We start from the raw sequence: 25,543 nt of genomic DNA, 5'->3' as shown, positions 1-25,543 counted from the left end.
GCTGATCTTCGGCCACCATAGGGCGCGGCCTGCGGGCGACAGACTAGGGGCGTCTGTCGTCCGATCAGAAACAGGCCTCGAGACGGTGGCGTTGTGTTGCGCGCGCCTCTCTTAGTGGAGCTTGCTGTGGCCGCTGGGTGACGGCCATAGAGGGTGACGGAGCCCGCCTTTGAACATCTGGAGGGCCAATACCTGTCGGGGGTGCGGAAGAATGCTTTGGCGATACCCGTGCCCTCGACAATATATAATAGAAGGCAACACTAGGTGGATTTTTAGCCGGTAAGAGTCCGGCACACCCCCTCCACCGACCCCAGGTGGAGGGAAGTCCATGAGGATTTTCCCCCTGCCAAAAAAAAACTAACTGAAAGGAAATACCCGACTTTAGGCTGCTATGTTTGTAACGACACATGATCCCCTTATCACGACATGTACCTAATTTAATAAAAATAGTCTAAGCTTGTGTTAATTTCAACTGTCATATCAATGTAAGCCTGGACTACATAACGTTAAACCATATTTTGAGATAAGGGGATTGAAACAACGTCACGTTAGGGCGGTGATGTTATACGTCACGTAACGTAACAAATCAGATAATTTTAAATACCAAAGGCTCGAGTCACTTCACAATCACTGTTTTGAACTTGGTATTACTTAATTAACTGCTAAAAATTGTATTTATCAGTAAGCTGATACCGCCCGAAAATTTATATTTGTTTACTAAGATGACTCAATAAAAAATTGTGTTAGGTGACGGGCCGAAGGTTAAAGTGACTGAAATTCAAGAGTCAAATTGCTAGTTCCAACCTGGCCAGCCAGTTGGTTAAGTTGATATCTAGATCAATGTGTATTTTAACAAAATTCAAATTACATCAAAGCATGTAGCTTTCCTGGTGCAGTCATGCAGTGGCCATCTACCTACGTACAAGCTTGTTGTGATATCTATTATCTAGACGCATACAAATTATCCTTTATCCTTCAACTTCACCTCAATTGACGTTCTTGTAACCCATTACAATGTTGTAAACATTGCACATTTATCACTTACCTTTTTGATAAAGCTGGGACAAGAAACATAATTTGCAATGAATGCTCCCAATATTTTTTGCATCATCTGCTAATAAAACAATCACTTGAAACACAAGTGGGGTTCAGAGTTGATTTAAAAAACTCTCTCATAACAATAAATAAGAATATCTTGAGAAAGCAGGATGTGGTCAAATTGAAATCGACGTCCTGACTGAATTGATGCAAAGTAAGTGCTTATTGCAATCAACAGTCACACATTATCGTGACATCCTCTTTTTCTTGGGATAAAACAGGGGTGGCACTTTAGTATGATGAATGGCGAGTTCATTTTTAAGAGGCAAATTGCGGACAGTTTTATTTTTCGGCTCTACCTAAGCTGGTCAGTATTCCTCGGAGGTTCAGATCTCAGTCTCGCGGTCAAACAGATTTAAATTATATTTCTTTACCTAACTTAAATATATTCTGCTTAATATAGGTATCTATATCCTACTAATTAGATTAAAAATTATTCCAGTTTAGAAAGGTTCGAAATACTGCACTTAAATTATCATATCCATCGTTCTCTTGTTTAAAATATTCTTTACTGTGGGGTTCAGATTTTACGTTTTGCATAGTAATCTACATAGGTACTTTAAAACAGTTAAATATATCCCCTACTCAGATAATATATATCCTTTATAATGGGTCTACGCCCTACCGGCCCAGACCGTGTAGTATCCTTTGATACATCAAAGGATACTAATTTACTGTACTTCAGGATATAAATAACTGCAGACAGCAACAAAGGTAGGTACTAAATAAGACCTAAAACAGCCCTGAATGAAACGGCAACGCACGCGCAACGTCTCCGCCCGCTTAATTTACGTGGTGTTCCTTTTTTTCTGTCTGTCTCTCTGTCTCCTGGAAATCCGTCGCGACCAATGCTGCAAGTTATTTTCAAACACTACGTACCCACCTACCTACTTCAGCTGCTGTTCAGATGCTTACAAACACTCACTTATGAGGTTGTACTTACTTTACTCATGTAACTTAATATAGGTAGTTGGTTCAACTTTCCTTAGTAGGTACCTAAAAAATTGAAGTGAATGTAAAGTGCTGTTGCTACTCAGTTGTTCAAACAGAATTAATATGGCGCATACCTAATCATGCAAAAAGTAGTCTTTATTTGATATGAGCTATGATAAGATGAACACCGAAGTGCAACATTATTTGCATACAAATATGATGAGTAAATACAATTCAAATACTTATTATCAAGACATCTAGTTTGCAGCATCTGGTAATACCTATGATATATGAGTACCTAAGCATGTGCACTTCATAGTTTGTGGGTACACTTAGCTACAAATAGGTAATATGCCTAAACAGGACAAATCTTTCTAACCATGTCTAAAATTTTCATTGGCATTTTCTTTATCAGTACCCAATTCTTATTTGGATGGAGCAATGAGCGTCACCTTTAAATAAAACGATCGCTTTCAAAAGAAGTTCAACAAAAACAAACATTTCAGGTGTAACTATTGTAGTCAATGTCAAGGTTACCTTCGGCGAACTGACCTACGGAACCTAAATTGCTCTTGAACTCGCTCACACACTGGCCTCAATTGTGCCCCATCTAATGCACCGGTTAACAACCTCTAGTGTCAAGGTGCCTGGTGTTGTTTGCATAGTGAAAGGAAGTCTCAAAACTATCACATTTACTAGCGATAACCCCGGCCCGCAAACGTTGGTCACAGTCATTCATACAAAACATTAGACAGACCTATCAAACGTTTTGTAGATATGATGAGATATAACAGCCTACATTGTTTTAATTTCACGGAGTACCCACTGTGGCTGAATGACTGATGATGATCGATACAATAAATTAAAACGTCAAGACATTACCACACAAAATAGAAGACCAATTAATGATAACAAATTGCATCTTAATTAATACATCTTCTGTAGAGTTTATATATAGGAAGATAGTTAGATAACTGCATTGGATTAAGATAGCTTTGTGTGAAGGATAATTCAGGCCTTTGTATTATGAGATAGTAAAAGCTCTTAAAACATTGAGCCCATTGTTGCTTATTATGTCTCTTTGTAATCGATAGACTGGTAACATTTTCCGTATAATTTCAATTGTAAAATTAATCGTTACACAGGTAGCTATCATTATGATAATATCATTGGTTTCAAAACTGCATCTAAATATCACAGTACGTGCTGGTATAAGTTCATCTACCTATTTGCACTGTAATATAGACATGACCTAGTACAAGACACGGATGCGTCCCAAATCTCCGCAGTGTAAGCACACGTATCATCTATTGTGCCAAATAAGCAATCACGTGCGTAGTCGTGCAGTGTGGGCATGAACAAAAAGTTAAACCTCATCCTGCCCAGTGTTCTGAACCCATCCCTATAGCTGTCAACCCTACCAATTACATTAGCGCGAGGATTTGTTGCAAAAGCGCGAGGGTGGTCGACACATGCGGGCTCAGCTGCGTATAAATTTTGCACATCATACTTTATGCTGTTTGTACCTCTATTAAGTCTGCGGATGTGCTTTTCATACTTGAGATATCCGCTATCTTTGTGTATCGAGGTAGCGTGAATGAATGAACTTGCGCTCTATGTAGCATTTAGCAACTCGGCAACGTATGACTTCAATTTAGTTTTGATTATTGGCATTTTCAGTTTTATATTTGAAAAATAATGTATCAAAAAAAAACACTACCTATCTTTGTAATAGACAACAGTAAGAGCATTATTTTTATTGCATATTATAAGTAATAACGTGAGTTCACAGTTTCGCACAACCATAAAAACATCCTTTAAGCACAAGACATAAATAGTCAGTAAGAAGGATAGTAGAAAGACGGCTGGAAATACTTAAATATTTTATTGCATGGAATAACCAGATGTGTCTAAATGAATGTTACAGTTTACTAAAACGCAACAGCCAATTGCACGAGCTCCTGTGTGAGTACCTACGTTAATAACAGCCGTTCCTAATATCCTATCCATCTTTTGTTTTGCTTACAGGAAATAAGAATTTGACATTACGTACGTGTATGGGGCGAGTACCTAAGTTGGTACTGGACTTAACTATTGCATTTTAGTCGATTATTTCTAATTTTTATTTAACTATTTATTTGTTGGTCTATTTACAGCCAACCAGTGCCTATAGAAAATACAATCATTTATCGTATAATTTAATCATGAAATACTCAATCTTTCCAGTAAGCAAATATTAATGGGAAAGTTAATGCTTTTTTAATACCTAAACGTTAAGGAGTATTAAAGAATCCATCTGCATAAAGTGTTCTCAGGCAGAATTATTCGTAGTTTCTGCCTATGTTCTGCCAGCCAAAAAAAAAAAAAAGGTACGACTTCTTAATTAACGCATCTTTAACGTTGCTTTAACTTTCAAACTGCAAAAGCGTTAGCAAAGTGTTTAATTATTTATCTTTAAAAGTGTCCAGCAAATCGTTTCATAATTAAACCTGCTTTTGAAAAAAAATTTCAGGAGATAAAATTAAAGGTTAACAAATATATAGGTACACGTCGTCGTAGAGCAGCAATAGTATAGTTAAATGTTCCAGATGCATAATAAAATGATATCAAGTTATCAGAATTGTATAAACTTATTAAAAACTACCGAGTCCTGATCACTCCATACTAAAGCACTCGAGTCATCTTGATTCACGAGCAATTAAGGTGACTGCCAGCAGCCAAAACAATCGATCGTTGCAAATGGCCGTCTCGTTGACACGCACTTGTCAGACGCGCGCGAGACAGTCTTGTGTCTCTCCGTGACGACGGGACTGCAAATATATGCTTTACATTGCAGAAATAAGATTATTTTTTTAACGATAATGATAAGTAACTTTTAGGTCACGTAAGGATTAAATGATCAATGCTCGTTATACAAGTTACTTACAAAAGTATAACTTTAGGATATTCTCGTTGGCATTGAATATTAGGAATTACAGATTTGATAATGGGTAATAGAATTGGAATGAAATGGGCTCAATATTTATTAAGTAAAAAAAAAATGAGAAAAAAATGAAATAATTTTACTAATAGTCTCTATAGTATCCTAATCCCTAATTTAATTCGTAGATACTCATCTAATTGCGTGAAGTGTGCTCGCACCCAGCTGATCGTTAGTGGGAAGTAGAGTTGTTGCCAACCGCACTCAAACTCTCAATTAACCGATCTTATTAGACAGACACATTTTCTTTTTGGAACTCAATGATATTTAGCTTATATTTAATGTAATCGAATTATTGTGCCAATTGGTTCTTTCGCAGTTATATCTGTGTCAGTAAGTTAAACGATAAATTCTTAAAAATGCAGAAACCGTAGGTAGGTAAGTATTTAAGATATGTATTAAATTTAAACTCGTAACAGTGTCGCGTCCTTGCTACACATGATAAGAAATGATTATATTTATAAAAGTAATAAGCACATGTGTACATTAAATTAATGGTTATTTGACAACGTTACAGTTCATGAAAGATATACCAATTTTTCGACAATATATCTTAATAATGTTCGTAGATGCAGTGATGCGATAACTGATTTATCGATTGTAGTCATCATTTTGGCAGGATGTTGCCTGTGGGTCAAGGGGAAATCAATCAGTAGGATCGAAAGTTATGGTACTGTACCAGAAATTATGCAGTAAGTAATAATTATTGCGTTAGTTAAAATTAAAATATAGTTTCGGTCCTCTTTCCACACCACCTGAGAGGTAAGAACCAGAGGTGCGTTTTTTTTATAGAGGTCTCCCCGGTAGGCCTATTCCTCTTAAAAATGTCACACAGTGGGAGAAACTGGTGGCCATAAGAATTATCCGGAAAAAAAATTGTAGAGCAATTTCGTCTAACAGATTGGGATCTTCGGGGTCCCAAAACTGTGGTAGCGTACGTTGTCGAGATTAGGTAATGTGTCAGGAATTGTGTCATTCAGTTAAACGGAGGCGGTGCGTTTGCACGTCGATTATATGAGTCGAGGGCAGTGTTCCTCGGCCAGCGCGAATGGCAGACACAGAGACGTCGACCGCCTACTCGTGTACTCACCTACTCTACGTCAAATCCGTGATTGGCAATTGCGATCAGCTAAGGGCATCAGCTGTCACCGAATTATAAATCTGTACAATGAGAAAATTACTTTTTTTAGTTATCTGTCAAAATCAACGAAAATAAGCGCAGATTTAAGCAACTCTACTGCAGAAAGTTTAACTTTTAAGTAATAACGGAAATGAAACAATGAACCTAATAATTATCATCATTAGCGTTCATAACACAATTCGGGTAAAAACTTATCCACGAAGATTTTATAATTCATTCATATGGACCCTGTTTTAACTACATAGGCCCTTAACTGAAATACAGTAATACAGGTGCAATTTCTCATGCGATCAAGTTTTTATTTGATAATGTTACAAACTTTATGTGAAGTTTTGTGGTGGCGGCCACGCACTTTTACCAAAAGATGAGTAAAATTAACAAATAAAAACACCTTACACAAAAAGGCTCTCATGAATCTCTCGCACACTAAATTATTTTTTTCATGTCAATTTTCATGTCAATTTTGCACAATATAAACCAAACTTGTAAACATAAAAGAGTATGTTTTACATTGATATCTTGCACCTTCTGTATGCGCTCTCAAGAACGCTAGTGGTGACTTTATCAGCTCGAATATGCTATAAATAACGTAGATCTATACCTAACTTGTGCTCTGGGTCGTTTATAATCGTGGGAATAACAGCTGACCAGAAAAAACAAGTTTTGACCTTTGTCGAAAAAATACTAATTAACAAGCAAATAATTTGCACTAATGCAATGTTACTAGACTTCCAACAAAATGACAAGTAAGTATCTAAATAATACAATTTAGACAAGAAACTATACTGTCAATTTGCGTGCACTAGCATACGAGAGCGTTATTATTGGAGTCAAGAGCTAGAAACTAAAATTAACAACATACCGATACAAAATCTTAATCTACTGCTACTCCATGTTTGAACGACTACCAAAGAATGTTTATTGCCCCGACTAGCGGAACTTTTTTGTGGTTTCATTATTCTGTAGTTTAAACCATATGTACAAAGTGTTGGCGAGAGCCAACATATTGCCATAATTTTTTTATACTAAAATAGTTCAATTAATCGTAAGCTGTACGCTGTGGCAGTGGAGTTAACGTTATCGTCAGCGGTCGAAGCCCCTCGCTCACGTTACCAGATTACATACTAGCCTGAACTTTGATAGCCCTGTTATTTCGCATTACAACAATTTTACCCTCCAACTTCGATATAATTTCTATATTTACTAAACAGTAGAAAGTAAAGCAGGCACAACAAAGTTAAAACTAGCGCCGCATGTCTATCATGATGCTGACAAGCTTGTAAGATCGTAGACGAATCAAGTCCTTATCAATTAAGTACAAATTCACTCATGTCGTGAAGTACACAACTTTGACTTTGCTTGAATTAGAATACTTAAGTAGATACCTAAATTCTCAGGAGACGTTTACATTGACCGTTGCAGATTTTATTATTCAAAAGTTGTAGGAGACGATCGCGATAGCAATCTCAAGTTGTCGTGTTCTATAGACAATGGCACATAACATACGCGTTGAAGTTGAACCAATCATTGGCTAATTAAAATTTGCTGTGCGTGACGCGACCACGAAGTGCCTTACTCACTTATAGGCTGCACACGTGCCTGTCAATGAACTTCGCAGGCTATGCCAATAGCCGGGCACGCGTAAAGCCGCCAAAATTCTAGACAGCCACTATGATCTATGCCGTTGTCAACCAAAATCCGTCAAGTCTAATTCACTCTTTCGTTTACAAAATAATATGTTTCTAACTTTAATAATTACACAGTTACATAGCACCATATGAAGACAATTATGAAATATAGTTTGACCGTCTTATGAACCTACAAATCGGCTAGTGCTTCTATCTAGACTAGGGGCATCGAACTTAGTTAAGTATGTGTCGACATTATAAAGCAAAATATAACTGATTACTAAATTATTTGCTACGAACTTAATTCTTATAAAGTATGTACTAACGTGCGAAAATTAAGACATTGTCGGTCCTTGCGAGGAAGTCGTCCGGTTCTGTGTGAGTGACGAAGGTCCTGGTCGGAGCTGGTGCATCGGCCTGCACGCCGGGTGGCGGCTTCCGGCGCTCGAAGCGTTCCATCATATCTGCCGGCACTGTTGGTAACTCCCGCCCTGTCGTGTTCGGGGCTTGAGTGAAGCCGAGTTTGGCCAGCAGGCTCTCGCGGATCACTCGGAGGCTGTGTTCTCGCGCGTTCTCGTAGGAGCGGCAGGAGGCGCACGCGATCTGAGCCGCCGGTGGATCCTGCGGACAGGCGAGCTCGGCAGCGACGGCCGCCAGCCACGCGGCCAGAAGCAGCAGGCTCGCGGGCCTGGCCCGCGGCCCGCGCGACGCGCCCAGCGGACGCGTGGTGCGGCAGAGCGGGGAGGCGGCGGCGTAGCGCGATGAGCGATGTGCGGCCGCGGGCGGCGCGTGCTACACTGCACACGACTCACATTCGACACTATCGTCGCACGCCACGCCACGCGGCGTTGCCCGTGGCGCTGCAGCCGCCCCGCGCCGCCGGCCCCTCGCGCTCCGCAGTCTGGCCTCCTGCTGACTCACCGTGCTGGCGGCGCCAGGGCTGCGCTCCAACAGAGGAAAATGCGCCCAACCGTAAAGCTGCAATGCCTAAGCGCCGCCGCGGGGCGGCGCCCGCCCTACGATCGGTTATGAGTAACCTGAAAAGTTTTCTCAAATGCTTGTTAGCTAGCTTTGTAACGATGTGGGTACACTTGACTACATTTAAAGTGACGAATTGAAGGACCTCGGCTCAAAGAACTGAAAATTCTGGAATAATTAAAAGTAAACTGATTCATCATTTTTAATTGGAAACAATTTATTTTGCACGCAAAAAAGTGCTTTTAATCACTGGTTTCAACGTATAGGGTGAACAGTTACCATCGAGCTATAAATTCTGAATAAATTAAATTTACCTACTGCTACAGAAATATTTATGTAGTAATTTTAAACAGTTTATTTTACCAGGTAACGGACTAATCCGTTGTGTAAAATAGAATAAATATTATGACAGCTCTCAGGAAAAATGCTAATGTAAACGCTCCAACACTCGTAACTCTAGAGAAGTCTGGGTTATGTATCAGGTTGAGGAATAGTGTAAGATGTAAGAAAGTGTGTAAGTAGGTATGTGGGTAACTTTGTCATAAGTAAAATCATCTGCAATTCTATCTAGATTTTTTGCTTTTGGAAAGGCCTTCGGCTTGCTGCCTTCTTCTGCAGTCGCCCCATGTGCAAGTCCGATACTGTAGAGGTTTTTCCTGGATGTGTTTTAATGTGCCTACGCATTAGTGATAATATTGTCGGACAGCAATTTAAATGTAGAAAATAAATGAGTAGCTATAGTTATCTAGCTTTTGATATTCTGTTTGTAAAATCTGGCTGAACCATGCATCGACCCTAAAAGAAGTTCGTAAGGATTTTCATGTGAATAATTCGAATGCCTTATTTGATCTCCGAAATCCTCGCACTGCATGCTAGTACCAGTACCTGTGCAAAGTGCCTACTTAGAAAAACTTTCTAAGTAAGTGTAATCGAGTACCTAATATTCGATTTTTTGTGTAGATGTAAGTACCTACCTATTAATTCTTCGAGCTCGTGGCTTTGTAAAAAACCGTGCAGATCGATCGACTATGATTGGTCACCATCTTGTCATCACGAGATCTTCCGTGATTCCGAAAACACGGTAAATTGAGTCCCGGCTGTCATTTGAATATCTTTGACAGTCAAAATCCAGAAAGTCAGACACCTTATTTTACCAAGGGGTTCTGACAGGTAGGCTCTCCATGTAAAACACTGGAACTCAGCTCATCAGCTGCATCTGGGGCCCGATGCTCCTAATTTTACTAAAGTTACATACGATTCACATTCGACTGCGATCCAATCATGACTCGATTACGATTGAAGCGTATGTGGCATTCCGCTAATTTTTCTTTGAAATAAACGCTTTTATCCTTTTCTGTCATAGGTACCGTATAGACCAAAATCACCAAAATAGCAGACCAATCGCAACCCAATCGAATGTCGTTGGAATACGATTGGTCTTATATTAGTAGCAGAATGCCCGATATGGTTAAAACGGCTATTGAGATCATATTGCGATTCGATTTCTATTCAATTTTGACATAATTAACTTAGGAGAATCGGGCCCCTGGTTAGATTGGAAACCGACCTTCGCATAGTCGGGAAAAGGCTCAACAAGGGATGGATGTGCATTATTTCTTAGATAGGTATATTTAAAGAATAGAATATAATCATTTATTTGCCATAAACATGTGTAAGTATAAATAGGTATGTACATACCTACACACGCAGGTGTGCATGTATGTAGGATGATAATTAGGTAGATATGTGCTTAAAACATGTTTGCCACTTGCCATGGCATTCAAATTTACAAAATAGAAAGAAAAGAATGTAGGTAGGTACCTACTTAAATAGATATAAAAAAAAGAATTAACATCATATATTTTTTCATAGAGAAGCTCTTTATGGGTGTGTGAGAATCGGTGAGAATAGTTTTTTTGTAATTTTATGATTTTTAAGAAGTTGCAGGAAGGGAGAAAGTTTTTTTTTTCCATTGTCTTGTTGTTAGGTTCAGCCAGTATCAACAATTTATTAAAATAGGTTCATAGCGTCGTATTTTTTGTCTAAAAATGTGATGTTGGAGAAAAAAGTGAAGTGAACCCGATAAAGTATTACGCACGCAAATTCATTCTGCTGCCCACGTTATTTCAACGAGTACTTTAACGAGTCAGGGCTCTGATGTATGAGACATCCTACAGGAATTTCATCAACCGCACCCCAGAAACACACAGCTCAAGATTTCACTACGGCAGTAGTGAATTTACCCATAGGTATTTATGCTAAATAGCCAGAAGTCTACGGCAGAATTGAAGGTGGGGTAATTTCGGCATTTTTTTTATCACAGAAATAAAAAATAATAATTACTACACAGAAATATTGTGGGAAAGGTGGATACCTTTACCCTACTCCAATATCTCAGATTATCACATGGATTACAAATGACAACACATTTCCCGCAAACTATTTTTTTTGTTTTATTTTTCTTCTGTCCGATGAGATGTTTTATGGTAACTCAATTACTGTCCTGCCTATATTAGATTTTTTAAATACAAATAGGTTGTCGTTCGCACTTAGTAAGATGTTTTTTTGATGTCGGATTCTTTATTTTCACGATGTTCCAGAAAAAGCAAAGTGCAGTATCAGACCCACGTAAAGCGGCGTGCTCTACGTACATACTAGATTTCGATCGAGAATATTCTGTCCAAGATTCTCCAATCTCGAATTTCCATAAGTAGATTCCTAAGTATTCACCCCGCATTTTATATTTTTTTATAAATATAATGATTGCATAGAAAATGGTGTGACTTTTAATCGTGAATTTTATCCTTTTTTGTAATTCAATAATGAACCATATACCGTCAGTTGCATAAAGCTCCATTAAAGTTATAGCTTCTTTAAATCTATTGCTGACTCTTTCTCTGTCAACAAGTCAAAAAGTGACAGCAATAGATTTAATGAAGCTTTAACTTTAATGGAGCTTTTTGCAACTGATTTACTATTGCAATATGATTGTAGAGCAGACTATCCATAGACAAAATGGCAGACCAATGGCAAACCAATGAAATGTCATTGGAATAGGATTGGCCTTATATTAGTAGCAGAATGCCTTAGCAGAATTGGGCCCCAGTAGGTAGTATGAATGGATTTTGATGAAGCATGTGTGGCTGATAGAAAAAAATACATAGGTAATTATGTTCATTAAAGATTAAAGTTTCTATTTATATTTTAAACATGATAATTAGATGAAATTTATAGTAATGTAATAAAGAGGAAACATTTTTCTGTTTGTTTGTTTGTAGGTACAGTAAAGACGCCAAAATTACTGCACCGATTTGAAAAAATTATTGACTGTTGTAAAACTACAATCGTCCCAAGTAACGGGTACCTAGTTAGTTACCTCTAATCGTTAATACTAGATTACGCTAGCGGTTTCACCCACATCCCTTTTGAACTACCTACTTCGCGCACTCGGATTATTCGACTTGTCCGCAAATCACCTATCTAGTACTGAAACAATATTTTAAATCAGTCCAGTAGTTTCTGAGATTAGCGCATTCAAATAAACTCTTTAGTTTTATAATATTAGAACCTACAGAATTTTGCACTACAACTAAGTCATAGGCGCTCCCTAGACGAGTAAAACTTAACAATCAACTTGGCCAACTCACTATCTACGTCAATTTACGTTACTACTTGTCACTATTGCCTCTGTATGAGTCATGTCTGTCAGTAGTTGTCAGCTGTGGTTGTCAGTGTCAAAAAGAGCAATAAATGTTTGTGTACTGTTTATTATTTTATTGTTGTAATTTATCCCAAAAATAGCGATTTATCCCAATTATTGTAACTATTTTCTGAAAATTTCATTATATAATGGAAAAATGTCGTATATGCTTACGAAATATGAAAAATCTACTCTCAGTAAACACAAAAGCAGACGGTGTTACCTTTGCCGATATGATATTTTCTATTGCTAACATTAAGGTATGTATTTAAATTATGCATAAACAACGTTAAAAGAACAGTACTGATTTAAGTAAACCTGACATAACTAAACGTAACTATATTTACTACTGTACATATTTATTTTAACTATAAAATAAAATTTATAAAACTTACTACTGTACAGTTTTGAAAGTTTACCTTGTTTTAGGTTTGTCAAAATGAAGATGGTTCTAGCGATCAATTGTGTCGTTCCTGTCGTGATAAACTCATCAACGCTTACAAATTTAAAATGGATATTGAAAGGTACAACATAATTAAGTAGCATATGTTAGTGAAATCAAAATGTGCAGTCCTATTTTGAAAGATCTAATTATTTATCTATTCGGTGTTTCAGTAACTTAAATTCTACATTCCACTCTTCTGATTTTGTGTTTTTTCAGGTCTGAAATGGTTTTACAAGAAACCTCCAATGTGAAAAGAATCAACTTTTGTAACCTAAGTGATATCAAAATAAAAATTGAAATTGACACTGACTGCAAACCGATCATGCCTTCCATGGAAACCCTTTCCAACAAACTATTTAAGGAGGGTGTTGATTGCCTCTCATATAACAATACTACAATTAAGAAAGTGGAAGATAAAAAAACAAAGTCACTGTCTGTAGGTGAATTTTTAAATTCCATAAAAACAGAGTGTGACAATGACTGTGACTACGTAAGTAATGGTCTTGCTTTCAACATTATAATGTGCTAATGTGCTGATTTTGTCTAAAAAAATATTTATGTAATTTCTGTTATAAATATACAAGATGATAATTAATATGCATATTTATCTGAAACTTTTATCAGTTTTATTGTTTGTACAATTACCGTTTCACTTCTCGGCTACAGCAGGAATATGAAGTTGGAGCAGATGAGTACCCCTCAGACTCCGGAAGCAACTTCAGCTACGATATGAACTTGGCTGCACGTAAATATAAGAAGAAAAAAACTGCGAAGAAAAAAGGAAAAGGTAAAACTGGGATATTCTTTCTTAATATTAAAATGAAGAAACTATCTTGAATACCATTACCCATGATATAAGTAAAATGATTAATTTTTACAGCAACTAAGAAATGCCAATCTGACCAAAGTTCTCAGAAAGAGAATGTAAATGGAAAGCAAATCAAGCCTTTAAAACCTATACTTATACAAGACTTGCGGTTAGTTCCATCAAAACCACTCAATCCGAAGCCCAGGGCAAGTAGAAAGAAAAAAATTCCAGAAAATTCAGTCACTGTATGTCCATACTGTGGAAAGCTGTGTAAATCCTTAAATAGTCACATTTTACTTCACACAGGTAACAAACACTTTTACATCCTACTGATATGAGGTAAAAATGCATACCAACTCTATTGATAAGTAGACATAGCTTAAGAGTTGACATAGTGTGGTTTTAATTTATTGTATTTTTTGCAACACGATGTATGCCACCGTCGGAGAAATGGCTCATTTCCATAGCTGCTAGCTGCTGTGGTCGCGGCAGTCGCTCGTTCCTGAATGCTCCCATACTTATAGTGAACGCACGTCTAGCTTCGGCGAATACCTAATGCCTCCGCATATTTTCATAATCATCTCACAATGGTTAGGATATTTTAGCGTAAAAGTGAACAAACTCGCCGCATTGCCTTAATGACATAGAATGTAAAAATTATATAATTATATGAAACAAATAACTGTACAAATTAAAATATTTGGTGTATTTTCAGGAAGCAAGAATTTCAAGTGTGACCAATGTCTTAAAGCATTTTACACGCAGTCTGCTTTGTCAGCACACGTAAAGACGCATGCACTAACACGAAGCTTTAAATGTGAACACTGCATTGCCGCTTTTTATAGCAAAACTCAATTGAAAAGGTAAGTAGGTACCTAAATCAGGAAAAAATATGGGGGCTTAGCTTATATTAGAGGGAGTCAAAGTAATCATTAATTTATTAATTTATTGTTTCAGCCACATGTTATCTCATGTTGATGAAAGAAAATTCGTTTGTGACATTTGCAATAAAGCATTTAAACGGGTATGTATCTACTATCTAATTTATTTCAATATGTACATTAAATTAAAATTTATTAATATTTTTCCATGAGCATTATGGGAATAGTTCGCCGTTAGCTTTTGTTTAGAACTTAAAAAAGAATAAGACTTGAAACATTAATTTGAAAAAGGTAACACATATTTTTTTGAATTAGCTACAAAAATTACCATTGATTGATACTTCTACGTATGGGTGAGGTGCACCATTTAACTATAACGTTACCCAAACTATACCCAGCCGTGAACGTGCTGCCCATTGGTCAATTCGGCCATTCGACAACTGAAAAAGTCTCGGTCACTGTGTTAAAGGGTACCCGAAAATATGCATTTAGATTTTATTTAATTTATTAACAGAGGCCGCAACTGGAACGGCACAAGTTGACACACAATTTCGGAGTAAAACCTATCCAGTGTGAGCTATGTCCTATGACGTTTATCACGAAGTACGGCTTGCAACATCACATGCGAGTGCACACTGGCGAACGACCTTTTAAATGCGAGGTACTGACTAATTCTGTACATATAATCTATTCTTAATAAGTAAAGAATTTGTTTGGTTCAACGCACTGATCGTATGAGGTTGTTATTAGCAAGCCCATTGCGGAAGCCTATAGACTTTTTATCCGTTCTCATGAAATAGTGCTTTCTGGCGATAGCCAGAATATAGACAAATATGACAAAGCACTAATGAAAGCCAGGCCGCCAAAGGCCTAGTTAAACCGTAAATACTTTGCAGCCTTTGTATAAAAGCTCAATGACTATTTTCTATTGGATAAGTAATTTTGTTTAACTGTATTTCAGATCTGCTCGCAGCCTTATAGCTACAAACACGATTTTAACCGGCATTGCTTGAAAAAGCACGGTGTGTTCCTGAAAAGAAGGTCGATACATGTTATGAACGAAGAAGTGTTACAACAAGAAAGAGCTCTTATGAGAGATCTATCGCTCCGAGCTCATGGCATTATCAAAGGAGAGATAGAAGGCCCGTTCGAAAGTCCTAAGGGAGCGTTAGCGTACACAATGGCTATGAAAGCGATAGAAGCTAATAAGATCCCAATAATTTATTGATAATCTATATAGATAATATGATTATTTTTATTAAGTTCTGTAAATACTTCATTTTTGTTTTATACCTACGGACGCGAACAAGCTCAATTACCTAAGAAATGCGTGAATATTGAAAATGATGATGATTGATTGAATAAGATTAATCTAAGGCACAAGTTCACCGACAATATAAAGATCAGTTTTCTTAAAACAAGTAGGTATATATTTACTTTGAATTTTCAGACACAATCATCAAAATAATCAATTGTTAAAAAAACGGACGTTTAAGTTGTCGCCGAACTTGGGCCAAGAATTTTGTAAAAAATGTACTTGAGAAATAAATGTTGATTGTTTTAAGTGCAATTTATTTTCGTTAGCGCCTTTCCTTAGTCCTATCCTTAATAACACAATCCTTGAGGCCCTTCCTGCTTATGACTGATTCGAGCAAACAATTCCTCACAGGTAGGCAAAGATACAATAAAGTTACCTATATACAGTACTTATGGGATAATGCTATAAAAAGAATTCTTAGAAATTCAATTTAATTCTTAGAAGGCAGAACACAGGTGTGCGTTCGCGCAGCGGAATGTTGTTGAATTTAAAGATTTTAATTATGCAGATAATTAGTGTAAGACGTCCTATAATTGTGTATGGTAAATAAAAATTTGTGTATGCAGCCATTGTGGAGAAATTCACCAAAAACAGATTCCGCTGGGCGAACGTTGCCGAACGTTGTCCTGGCGGAACTTTTTTTAATCCATAGACTTTAGAAGAAAAGAGATGTGTCCGAAAATTAGTGTGTTTGTGTATAATTGATTATGTATGAATGAATATGCATGCGGAGAAATTCAAGTTTCCGCGAACGTTTGGCCATTAGCTAGTTTTCATATAAAGCGCTTACATAGAGAGCTGTAGATTTTACATACGTTGTTTTGAATTTGTTTATATTTGTTTAAAAACAGATTTAGAAAAGTCGTAGGGTTTAAAAGATAAAAATATAAACGTAAAATACACTTATTAGGTCTTAGTTCTTAAAGTATGCAGTTTGGGGTCTAGATTTTCACGTTTACACAAACCTTGTAAGTAACATGTTGCCAAGTATCAATGATGTTCCATTAGTAATTAAAAGTTATAGGATATTTTAACATGAACAGATCACTGTTTACAAAGCAGTCGAATATCACGACGTTCTAAAGGAATTGCATGGTAAAATGTATGCCAATAATTAGTTTAATCATTCAACTATTCACTTGCAAAATTTCATGTCATTAAATTCAGTAATTAAAGAAAGACAATTAAAATATCGAAACCCTACATAATCCGACCAAGTTCGGATTGCTACGGCCGTGCCATATGTAAGCAACGTTCTTAACTTGGAAGGTTAGTATTTATTAATATGGAACAGTTGCGTACACAAGCGTTAGAAAAATAAAACAATTGTATGTCTTGATTGATAAACATTTTTAATAATAATGCCACTATCTACGATAAAAATAAATCTTCAATTAACAAGTACTTCTCTATTTAAATATGAGTGTACAAAAATATTTTTATTATTATTACTTACATAAATTACTTAACTACGTGATTAAAAATAACGTTAATAAACGTTACGTATTTTAACTAAAATGTCGTAGATAGTGGCGTTATTATTAAAAAATATTTTTCATTCAAGAAATGCAATTGTTTTATTTTTTCCTAACGCTTGTGTACGCAACTGTACCATATTAATAAATATACTAACCTTCCAAGTTAAGAACGTTGCTTAGACATATGGCACGGCCGCTTTTTGGTAGCAATCCGAACTTGGTCGGATTATGTAGGGTTTCGATATTTTAATTGTCTTTCTTTAATAACTGAATTTAATGACATGAAATTTTGCAAGTGAATAGTTGAATGACTAAACTAATTATTGGCATACATTTTACCATGCAATTACTTTAGAACGTCGTGATATTCGACTGCTTTGTAAACAGTGATCTGTTCATGGTAAAATATCCTATAACTTTTTAATTACTAACGGAATATCATTGATACTTGGCAACATGTTGGAGACACTTACAAGGTTTGTGTAAACGTGAAAAGCTAGACCCCAAACTGCATACTTTAAGAACTAAGACCTAATAAGTGTATTTTACGTTTATATTTTTATCTTTTAAACCCTACGACTTTTTCTAAATCTGTTTTTTAAACAAATATAAACAAATTCAAAACAACGTACGTAAAAATCTACAGCTCTCTACGTAAGCGCTTTATATGAAAAATAGCTAATGGCCAAACGTTCGCGTAGCGGAAACTTGAATTTCTCCGAAGTTTATGCATGCACTGATTGCATTCATACATAATCAATTATACACAAATACACACTAATTTTCGGACACATCTCTTTTCTTCTAAAGTCTATGGATTAAAAAAAGTTCCGCCAGGACAACGTTCGCCAACGTTCGCCCAGCGGAATCTGTTTTTGGTGAATTTCTCCACAATGGCTGCATACACAAATTTTTATTTACCATACACAATTATAGGACGTCTTACACTAATTATCTGCATAATTAAAATCTTTAAATTCAACAACATTCCGCTGCGCGAACGCACACGAACACAGGGCTACAAATGTAAAAACTGACATACCTACATACCAAAGGCTGATAAACACATCACTACTCCAGTTAGGTAATTAAAATATCCATGTCCTAAGTTAACCGATAGTAGAAAAGACAATTAATTTCTGGAAAATGTTGCTTTTGAAACACCTTGGTAACATTTTTAAGTACCTATGTACTATTAATATTCTAAATCTACAGGGCGTTTACATATTGTGAAACTGAAAGGGTAAAGAGTCAGTTCACATATTCGATAATGGTACCTAACAGCACTATCAAATAAAGGATAGGTATCAATTAGAATATTTCAAATTAACGATAAGTATAGCATTTTTGTACTTATGATTATTCGAGATACACAATACATACCTAAATATAAAGACAATATAATGTTAAACCATAATCAGCTGGTTTGACAGCCGGGCATGGTTTGGTTATTATACGTTATAGTTAAATGGAGCATTCAACCCTTAGAAAAGGTAGGATCTATTAAATATCACTTAATAAGGTTGGCGATTTTTTCGTCTTATAGTTTTTAACACCGTACATAATATAGGTAGCTTGGCCTGACCTTTCAGTTTTGGAACAACCTGTATATGAGACATACAAATAGATACATACTATAGTACCTAAGGTTTGTCACCGACCTGCTATTATAGCACATGTTAAAAGCCCTTGCTTATTGTCACTAAGCCCATTACAAAGGCTTTATTAGGTACCTCCTAGAAAAGGGTAACCGGATACCCTTCTAATTATAAGGAGATAATACAATAGGGCATTTTCTTTCACTAATGGGTGCCATCAATCAACATGCTATATAAGGGAAAAAATCTTTCCCAATACCATCAGTCTTTTGTGGCAACTGGAGAAAGCTGTACAGTCATGGTAAGTATTTTTTTATAGATAATCTTATTTTAGTTTAAAAGATAAAATCTATTTTGAGAGAAAATATAATTTTGAAGAAACCTATGTGATACTATAAGAATTTCAGTGAATCACACAATTAATTATTGAATTTATCTGGAAAAACAGGTAATCGTTAAATATGCAATCCGAATTTAAACCAAATCGGTTCAACAGTTTTACCGCTTTGATAAATCTTACTACATTTTATAATTACAAATAAAAAATAAGTTCCGAGCACAAGTCCCATGATCATTGCCTGCTTTGAACAAATATTCATCATTTACTTCTTCCCGCGGTTTCATTCAAGGCCTGAGAAACTACTTTCCACCCCTAAAATATTATATTCCTATAAAATGTATTATGTCGTTATATTATTCTTATGTGTAAGTTACATTATTGCTAAGTTCTTAATTATTCAGTAGTCTGTGGAAGACTAACAAAAATGCAAACTTTCACGTTTATGATAAGTTTTATTGTGATTTTCCAGATAACTCGGCCGTTACTTTGTGTGATAGTATGTTTTGGATTCTTCATTTTAATTCAATCACTAGTGCCGAAGGTGATGGCAATGAAACATTCTAACGTAGACGAATACATGCTAGAAGACCAAAGGACTCGCAAACGAAAAAACTATGTCGTAAGACTGGCTAGAGACAGCGAAATTTTAGGCAAGCCTGGTAACGTAGGAACAAATTACGATACGGACTCCTTCCAACTGGAACCAGCAAATCCTGATGAGTTGTCTGCTTTCATAGTGGATTACGCAAACATGATACGAAATGACGTTATTTTATTAGATAAGTCAGTCGAAACAAGGACCCGGAAAAGGGGTAACATTAAGGTCGAGAAATATAATAATGTGAGTAAATCACACTTCTATGCACAATATGTGCACACCTTATTTACAATATTTAATTTTTTTTTTGTATATTTTCAGCAAGCATTACCGGATCCTCCCTGCGCCTGTAAATTCAGCGTAAGCACTTCAATTCCTAAATCTACCTTTACCAATTTAAATAATCAAATGCATTAAAACTTTATGTAATATTTCAGCCAAACAGAACGGATTTGGGTGAAAACACCTACCCACGTTACATAGAAACTAGAAATTGTAGTCAAGCACGTCAGCAATCTTGTCGCCCGCCTTACGTCTGCAGAGAAAACTACTACAACGTAATATTTCTGAACTTATTATATGAAAATCTATGTTTGCGAATTGTAATTGAAATTATTTTTGTGGGATTGTTTCAGATAACAATTATAAGGAGAAAGGAGTTTCAAAATCAGGCTACGCTAGAGGATATACCCCACGATTTGAAGTTCAGATGGGTGGCTGAAAACTATCCCGTGAGCGTAGGCTGTGTCTGTACCAGAGACTACTACGCTACTGAGAAATAAACGCCCTGTACATGATATCGACTTTTGGAAAGCAACTCGAAAATGTCTTTCCATATCAGTGAAATATGTGAATAGAGCCGTTATGGGCAAATTTTAATCAATAAAACATGCTGTGGATCTTGTAGAGACGATGTTTAATTTTCTAACCTGTTCCTGCTCTATTACTTTCACATTTAAAGAATAAATAGATCATCTATGCTAATAGAGAGCAATGACAATCCTAAAAGGGTTAAAGGGTTGAGAGGAATGATTTGATTCTTAGATGTATTAAATGTGCTTCAAAACTACTGAAACGATTTGAAGAATTCTTTCACTGTTCGAAAGGTATATACACTATCCCTGGAGATGTAAGTTGACTATTTTCAGCTAATACTAAACAGCTAGTAATAAATTAATATAATTGGCCTTTCATTAAGAATTATTAAACAATATTATAGGCGATATCACTTGCATCCAGGTGGATGTGAATAGTTACCTACGATCTTGAATTGGCCTGATAATAAAAGTGGCAGTAGAGGAACAAAGTCATGTACCCAATACAATATGAGAATAACAAATTATCTTTTGTACTACACTACTACTACTACATTTCGTATGATAAATTAAGTTGTTGCTCAGGTATTGTTTAGAAAGAAACAACTAGAAATTTTAATGTCAAAACTTATTTTAATTAAGTATTAACAAAGACTATATACAATTTGTGAAAACATTTCTAGTATTTTTTTTAACCACTTCACTGTCCACGATGTAGACACAATAATTAAACAATCGGCATATATCTTATGGGCCAGGGAAGTTATTAAAATTCTAAGCATGTAGGTATGTATTACAATTAAAGTAATTAAAACATAAATCTTGCATTTTACACCTCATAATTGCATTCGACACTAATCAACATGAAAATAAGATGTTAAAATAAAAGCTTGTCACTCACGGTTGACGATATATTATTATGGATACTCTTTTTGGTTTTCAAATCAGGACAATGAGAGTACAGTTTCATGCGCGGCGGGGGTCGGTACTTCGCCTAACTGCGGCATAATATGGGATATTGCGACCCTTGTTTCATTTAACATGCCCATCTCCCTTCGCAACACATCCTCAGTCACTGTATGAATAGACTTGAATTTCAGGTTGACACCATGTACTTTGAACACGTGGTTATTTAAGTTCACTTTGTAACTGAATGCAACATTGCAGACCTGTAAAAGAAAAACTTTGTTGAGTAACCTAGGTAAATAATAATGTATAGAACTATATTTCATATAAATAATTGAGAGGAGAGAAAGAGATTATTAGGTACCCCGAAAAATTGTTATTGTTAAGTAAATTTTAAAAGGGTTAGTACTGGCAGCACTCGCCATTACATTCAGTATTGCTGAAACAGGGCCAATTAAGTGACACTAAGACTGAACACTCGAGTGCACTTTAGCCATCTATCAGTACATGTGGAGCCTACTGACCTCGCAAGAATAAGGCCTATCGCCAGTGTGGGTAATCAAATGATTCTGCAGATGGTGGCTTTGGGTGAATTTTTTATTGCAGAAGCCACAGATGAACCGTTTTTCTCCGGTATGTATCGCCATATGGCGGCGCAGGCCTGCCACCTGGAACGTGACAAAGACAAAGAGTATAACGCACCTGACATGTGTAGGGCCGCTCCCCGGTGTGCATTCGCTCGTGGTTTTGCAACTGATGTTTCGCGTTGAACGACATTATGCAAGTGTTACATTTGTACGGTTTGTAACCAGAATGTATGCGCAGGTGCCGATTCAGATCACAACGCTGAAATACATCAATTGCACTTATTTTTTTTACTTTAATTTATGTAAGCCCAGTATGAGGAATTGGAAGCAGTGATAATTAGAATATGTGTATGACTTTAATGTATTCTTAATAAAAAAGTATACTTACAGCAATGAATCTCTTAGTACACAAATTGCAGGAGAAGGGTCTCTCTCCTTTATGAATTAGGTTATGCCTGAAAATAAAAATAAAACACAGCAAATTAAATTATTTTAACTAACACACCAAATAAAGAGTGACAAAAAAGATAGCTCACCTAACCAATGACTTCTGGCTGTAAAAGCCAGCTCCACATATTTCACAAATGTGGTCTTTTATTCCTGTATGTTGTTTAGCATGGACCAGCAAGTTACTCTTCTGTGCAAATGATCTTGGGCATTGAGTACATGTATATCTCTTTTTCTCTGTAAATTGTTCGAAACAGAATTAGTTATATGTGCACGTTATTTCATTTTAGTCATATTCTAGGTATGATGCCTACCTTGATGTGTAGCTATATGATTGCCCAAAGTGTAAGTAAGTATACCACAGACAGGGCAAACAAGCTTCTCACGTTGCTTGGTGACAGCAGTTCTAACCATTCTAACAGGTTTATCCCTTCGTGAAACTGTGCTTTCACGTGATGACGATGATCCTGGAGTTTTTGACTTATATCCTGCATGAACTTTTAATACTGTGGCATCTTTGGGTCTCTTTAGAAGTATAGGAGATCCTCTGGAACCATTCTTCATGATCGGATCTAGAAAACATTATTTATGTATTATTTTTTTGAGTCCACCATTGAGTCTAGGCATAGTTAAAAATAAAAAACACACAGAAAAATTGATGTGCCCACAAGTGTTTGCCACAATAAGATATATCTTAAAGAGCAGGAGAAGCAGAGGCAGACCAACCAAAAGATGGGAGGATGACCTCAAAGGAGTGGCGGGTCCTACATGGAGTCGTACAGCCAAAAATAGAACAGAATGGAAAACTCTGGAGGAGGCCTTTGTCGTAAGACAAGTTGAATAATTGCAGACTGTAGTTATAAAGATTGTAAACATTCTGTATCAGATTCAACAATAAAGGCTTTTTATTATTTATTATTTATTTATTATAAAGAGCTTGAGAAAACAAAATACATTAGGACTCAGAGAATAGATACTTACAGCAAGTAATCGTTGTTGATCTTGTTTTATTTTCATCCCTGGATCGGGGAGAATCATTGTCGTACTCGTCTTTAAATTTCTTCAATACTTTTACTTTCCTTAGAACAGTTTTGCCTTTGAACACTTTGATATCTGACAGCTTTGGTTTCTTAAATTTAGTTTTAGTCTTTTCTACAGTAGGCACATAATCATCATCGTCATCATCATGAAACACATCATCATCTAAATATTCAGCCTGAAATGATGAATTAAAGGTTTTAATCAAGTTTAAGTTCCAATGAGTCTTGTAACTAAAAATAAAGGTTTTTTATAACAGGCAGTTTTGGGATACTCCATAGTGTGCTATTTTCCCAAAAGTGACTAGCAAAAATTATAAATATCACACAGTGACTTTTGTCAAACTAATTACAGTAAAATAGATCTTTAAATAACTCACGTCTGGATCACTTTTAGTGGGATAACTAGTTTTTATTGTCCTCCAAGTAAGCTGCACATCATCGGAATCATCCAGTTTAATTTCTTCAGCATCGGGATCAACTTTCCTTATGACTGTATTGGCAATAACAATATCTTTACCATCCATAGTTTCCACGGGCTTACCTCCTTCTGGCATCATATCTAATTCCATTTCCCATTTTGGCTCAGATTTTATTGTCAGAGGTCCAATTTCACTTTTAATATCAGTAAAAGAATCAAAGGCAATTTTCTTTGTTGGAACATGTTCTTTTACCCTCGCTAGTATTTTTCTCAGTTTCTTATCAGACCTGTAAATTTATATTACAGGGATTGTTATAGAAATATAAAAACTACAGTTATTAATAACTTTGAAAAAATACATGTTGGTAAAAATACCTTTCAGCCACTGTTTTAAGTAGGTATGCTTTCTCCAAAGTGGTGCAGCATTTGAGGCAAATCTTTTCAGGCAAGCCATCATTAGAGGAAACCTGAAATATACATTTCATAACATTTTATTTGAAAGCCTGAGAGCTATGTGACTGGATATTAAGATTCCTGTATTCATATAATGCACAGTAAAAATTTGACCCTACATTTTATTTTATTTTGAAAATACAAATTTTTTAAGTGGAGTTTCGATTTGTTGACAGAATTATGTCAATTCCCATCACAAGCTCGTACATCATTTAGCAGTGATAGCTTATTAAATTCGACGATCTCTCGCGCGTTTATCGGTTATCATTGGTCCCGACACTATTGTGAGTACGTTTTGGTAAGATTTCTGTTAATAACTGACAAGTTCGCCTTCGGTTTGTTTACAAAATAGAGGCATTTCAAACTTACCTTAACATCGGCAATCGCTGTTAGCATTTCAGCATAATTACCGGACAATTTATATCTGAATAGAGGACATAGTGGTTTTTTGTTTGTCAGGCATATTCGACACGATTTCATGTCGATAGTATCCATTGGATCCAACATTATTCAGATTCACCGAAACTAAAGTGATGAGAGTAATCCGTTTTTATATCGAAGCACTTCACTTTTCTAAATAATCTTTAGGGATTGCTTGGTACGATTTTATGCTGGCGACAAAGCTCTTCACCACCTCACTACGTCACCATAGACAATGAAAGAAAAGGAAATAGTGCGTCGTATTTCGTCAAATTTCGAAGCAAAATGTTGCCAGTACCTTTGTAATTAATTTCTTTCCAGCCATTTATTTCTTGAAAAGGAATGCTTTGCGAAGCGCTTAATTAATTATTAATTATTATTTTAACAACCCATACCTACATATTTGTATTTATCATTATTAGTTTAGATCTAGCTGGAGACTACTAGTTAGATACCACTTTATGCCTTAACTCTATCTGTAATATCGCGGCCGGTCTGCGCCTCCACAAGCAAGTGTGTCATTAGTAATGAAT

The 25,543-nt window shown here is 36.0% G+C and overlaps 3 protein-coding genes across 5 annotated transcripts; 2 read left to right on the top strand and 1 right to left on the bottom strand.

The window, feature by feature from the left end:
* Positions 1-12,488: 12,488 nt before the first annotated feature.
* On the top strand, positions 12,489-16,156 carry LOC110384159 (zinc finger protein 595). Of its 2 annotated transcripts, none has more exons than XM_021345292.3 (9): positions 12,489-12,718; positions 12,888-12,982; positions 13,120-13,393; positions 13,573-13,690; positions 13,784-14,017; positions 14,427-14,574; positions 14,669-14,735; positions 15,107-15,253; positions 15,554-16,156. In XM_021345292.3, exons 1-9 carry the CDS (start codon positions 12,608-12,610, stop codon positions 15,818-15,820), a joined length of 1,461 nt encoding a protein of 486 aa, XP_021200967.3. In that variant the 5' UTR covers positions 12,489-12,607; the 3' UTR covers positions 15,821-16,156. The 2 variants fall into 2 exon arrangements, with proteins under 2 accessions (XP_021200967.3, XP_021200966.3); XM_021345291.3 differs by having other exon boundaries at positions 13,570-13,690.
* A 2,890-nt stretch (positions 16,157-19,046) lies between these two features.
* LOC110384160 (prothoracicotropic hormone) lies at positions 19,047-20,830 on the top strand. Its single transcript, XM_021345293.3, has 5 exons — positions 19,047-19,287; positions 19,796-20,167; positions 20,246-20,284; positions 20,362-20,481; positions 20,560-20,830. The coding sequence occupies exons 1-5, from the start codon at positions 19,213-19,215 to the stop codon at positions 20,704-20,706; spliced, it is 753 nt and encodes a 250-aa protein (XP_021200968.1). The 5' UTR covers positions 19,047-19,212; the 3' UTR covers positions 20,707-20,830.
* A 522-nt stretch (positions 20,831-21,352) lies between these two features.
* LOC110384141 (zinc finger protein 239) lies at positions 21,353-25,259 on the bottom strand. Of its 2 annotated transcripts, none has more exons than XM_021345253.3 (9): positions 24,960-25,259; positions 24,513-24,604; positions 24,097-24,424; positions 23,661-23,895; positions 22,994-23,251; positions 22,769-22,916; positions 22,621-22,687; positions 22,170-22,313; positions 21,353-21,908 (listed from the first exon to the last, which is right to left on the bottom strand). In XM_021345253.3, the coding sequence occupies exons 1-9, from the start codon at positions 25,095-25,097 to the stop codon at positions 21,684-21,686; spliced, it is 1,635 nt and encodes a 544-aa protein (XP_021200928.1). In that variant the 5' UTR covers positions 25,098-25,259; the 3' UTR covers positions 21,353-21,683. The 2 variants fall into 2 exon arrangements, with proteins under 2 accessions (XP_021200928.1, XP_021200927.1); XM_021345252.3 differs by lacking the exon at positions 22,170-22,313 and adding an exon at positions 22,348-22,491 and having other exon boundaries at positions 24,960-25,256.
* Between the last annotated feature and the right edge of the window lie 284 nt (positions 25,260-25,543).

Source organism: Helicoverpa armigera, chromosome 4 (assembly GCF_030705265.1).
Source record: "Helicoverpa armigera isolate CAAS_96S chromosome 4, ASM3070526v1, whole genome shotgun sequence".
Taxonomy (NCBI): domain Eukaryota; kingdom Metazoa; phylum Arthropoda; class Insecta; order Lepidoptera; family Noctuidae; genus Helicoverpa; species Helicoverpa armigera.
The sequence above is the reverse complement of the archived record's forward strand: the minus strand, read 5'-3'. Positions and strand labels throughout refer to the sequence as shown.

Coding starts and splice junctions, on each gene's coding strand:
- LOC110384159 (XM_021345291.3), top strand. CDS start 12,608: ATGGAAAAATGTCGTATATGCTTACGAAATATGAAAAATCTACTCTCA. Junction 13,394..13,569: donor GTGACAATGACTGTGACTAC/GTAAGTAATGGT, acceptor TCTCGGCTACAG/CAGGAATATGAAGTTGGAGC. Junction 14,018..14,426: donor TCACATTTTACTTCACACAG/GTAACAAACACT, acceptor GTGTATTTTCAG/GAAGCAAGAATTTCAAGTGT.
- LOC110384160 (XM_021345293.3), top strand. CDS start 19,213: ATGCTATATAAGGGAAAAAATCTTTCCCAATACCATCAGTCTTTTGTG. Junction 19,288..19,795: donor GAGAAAGCTGTACAGTCATG/GTAAGTATTTTT, acceptor GTGATTTTCCAG/ATAACTCGGCCGTTACTTTG. Junction 20,168..20,245: donor AGGTCGAGAAATATAATAAT/GTGAGTAAATCA, acceptor GTATATTTTCAG/CAAGCATTACCGGATCCTCC.
- LOC110384141 (XM_021345253.3), bottom strand. CDS start 25,097: ATGTTGGATCCAATGGATACTATCGACATGAAATCGTGTCGAATATGC. Junction 24,605..24,959: donor CAGCGATTGCCGATGTTAAG/GTAAGTTTGAAA, acceptor TGTATATTTCAG/GTTTCCTCTAATGATGGCTT. Junction 22,688..22,768: donor AGCCAGAAGTCATTGGTTAG/GTGAGCTATCTT, acceptor TTTTATTTTCAG/GCATAACCTAATTCATAAAG.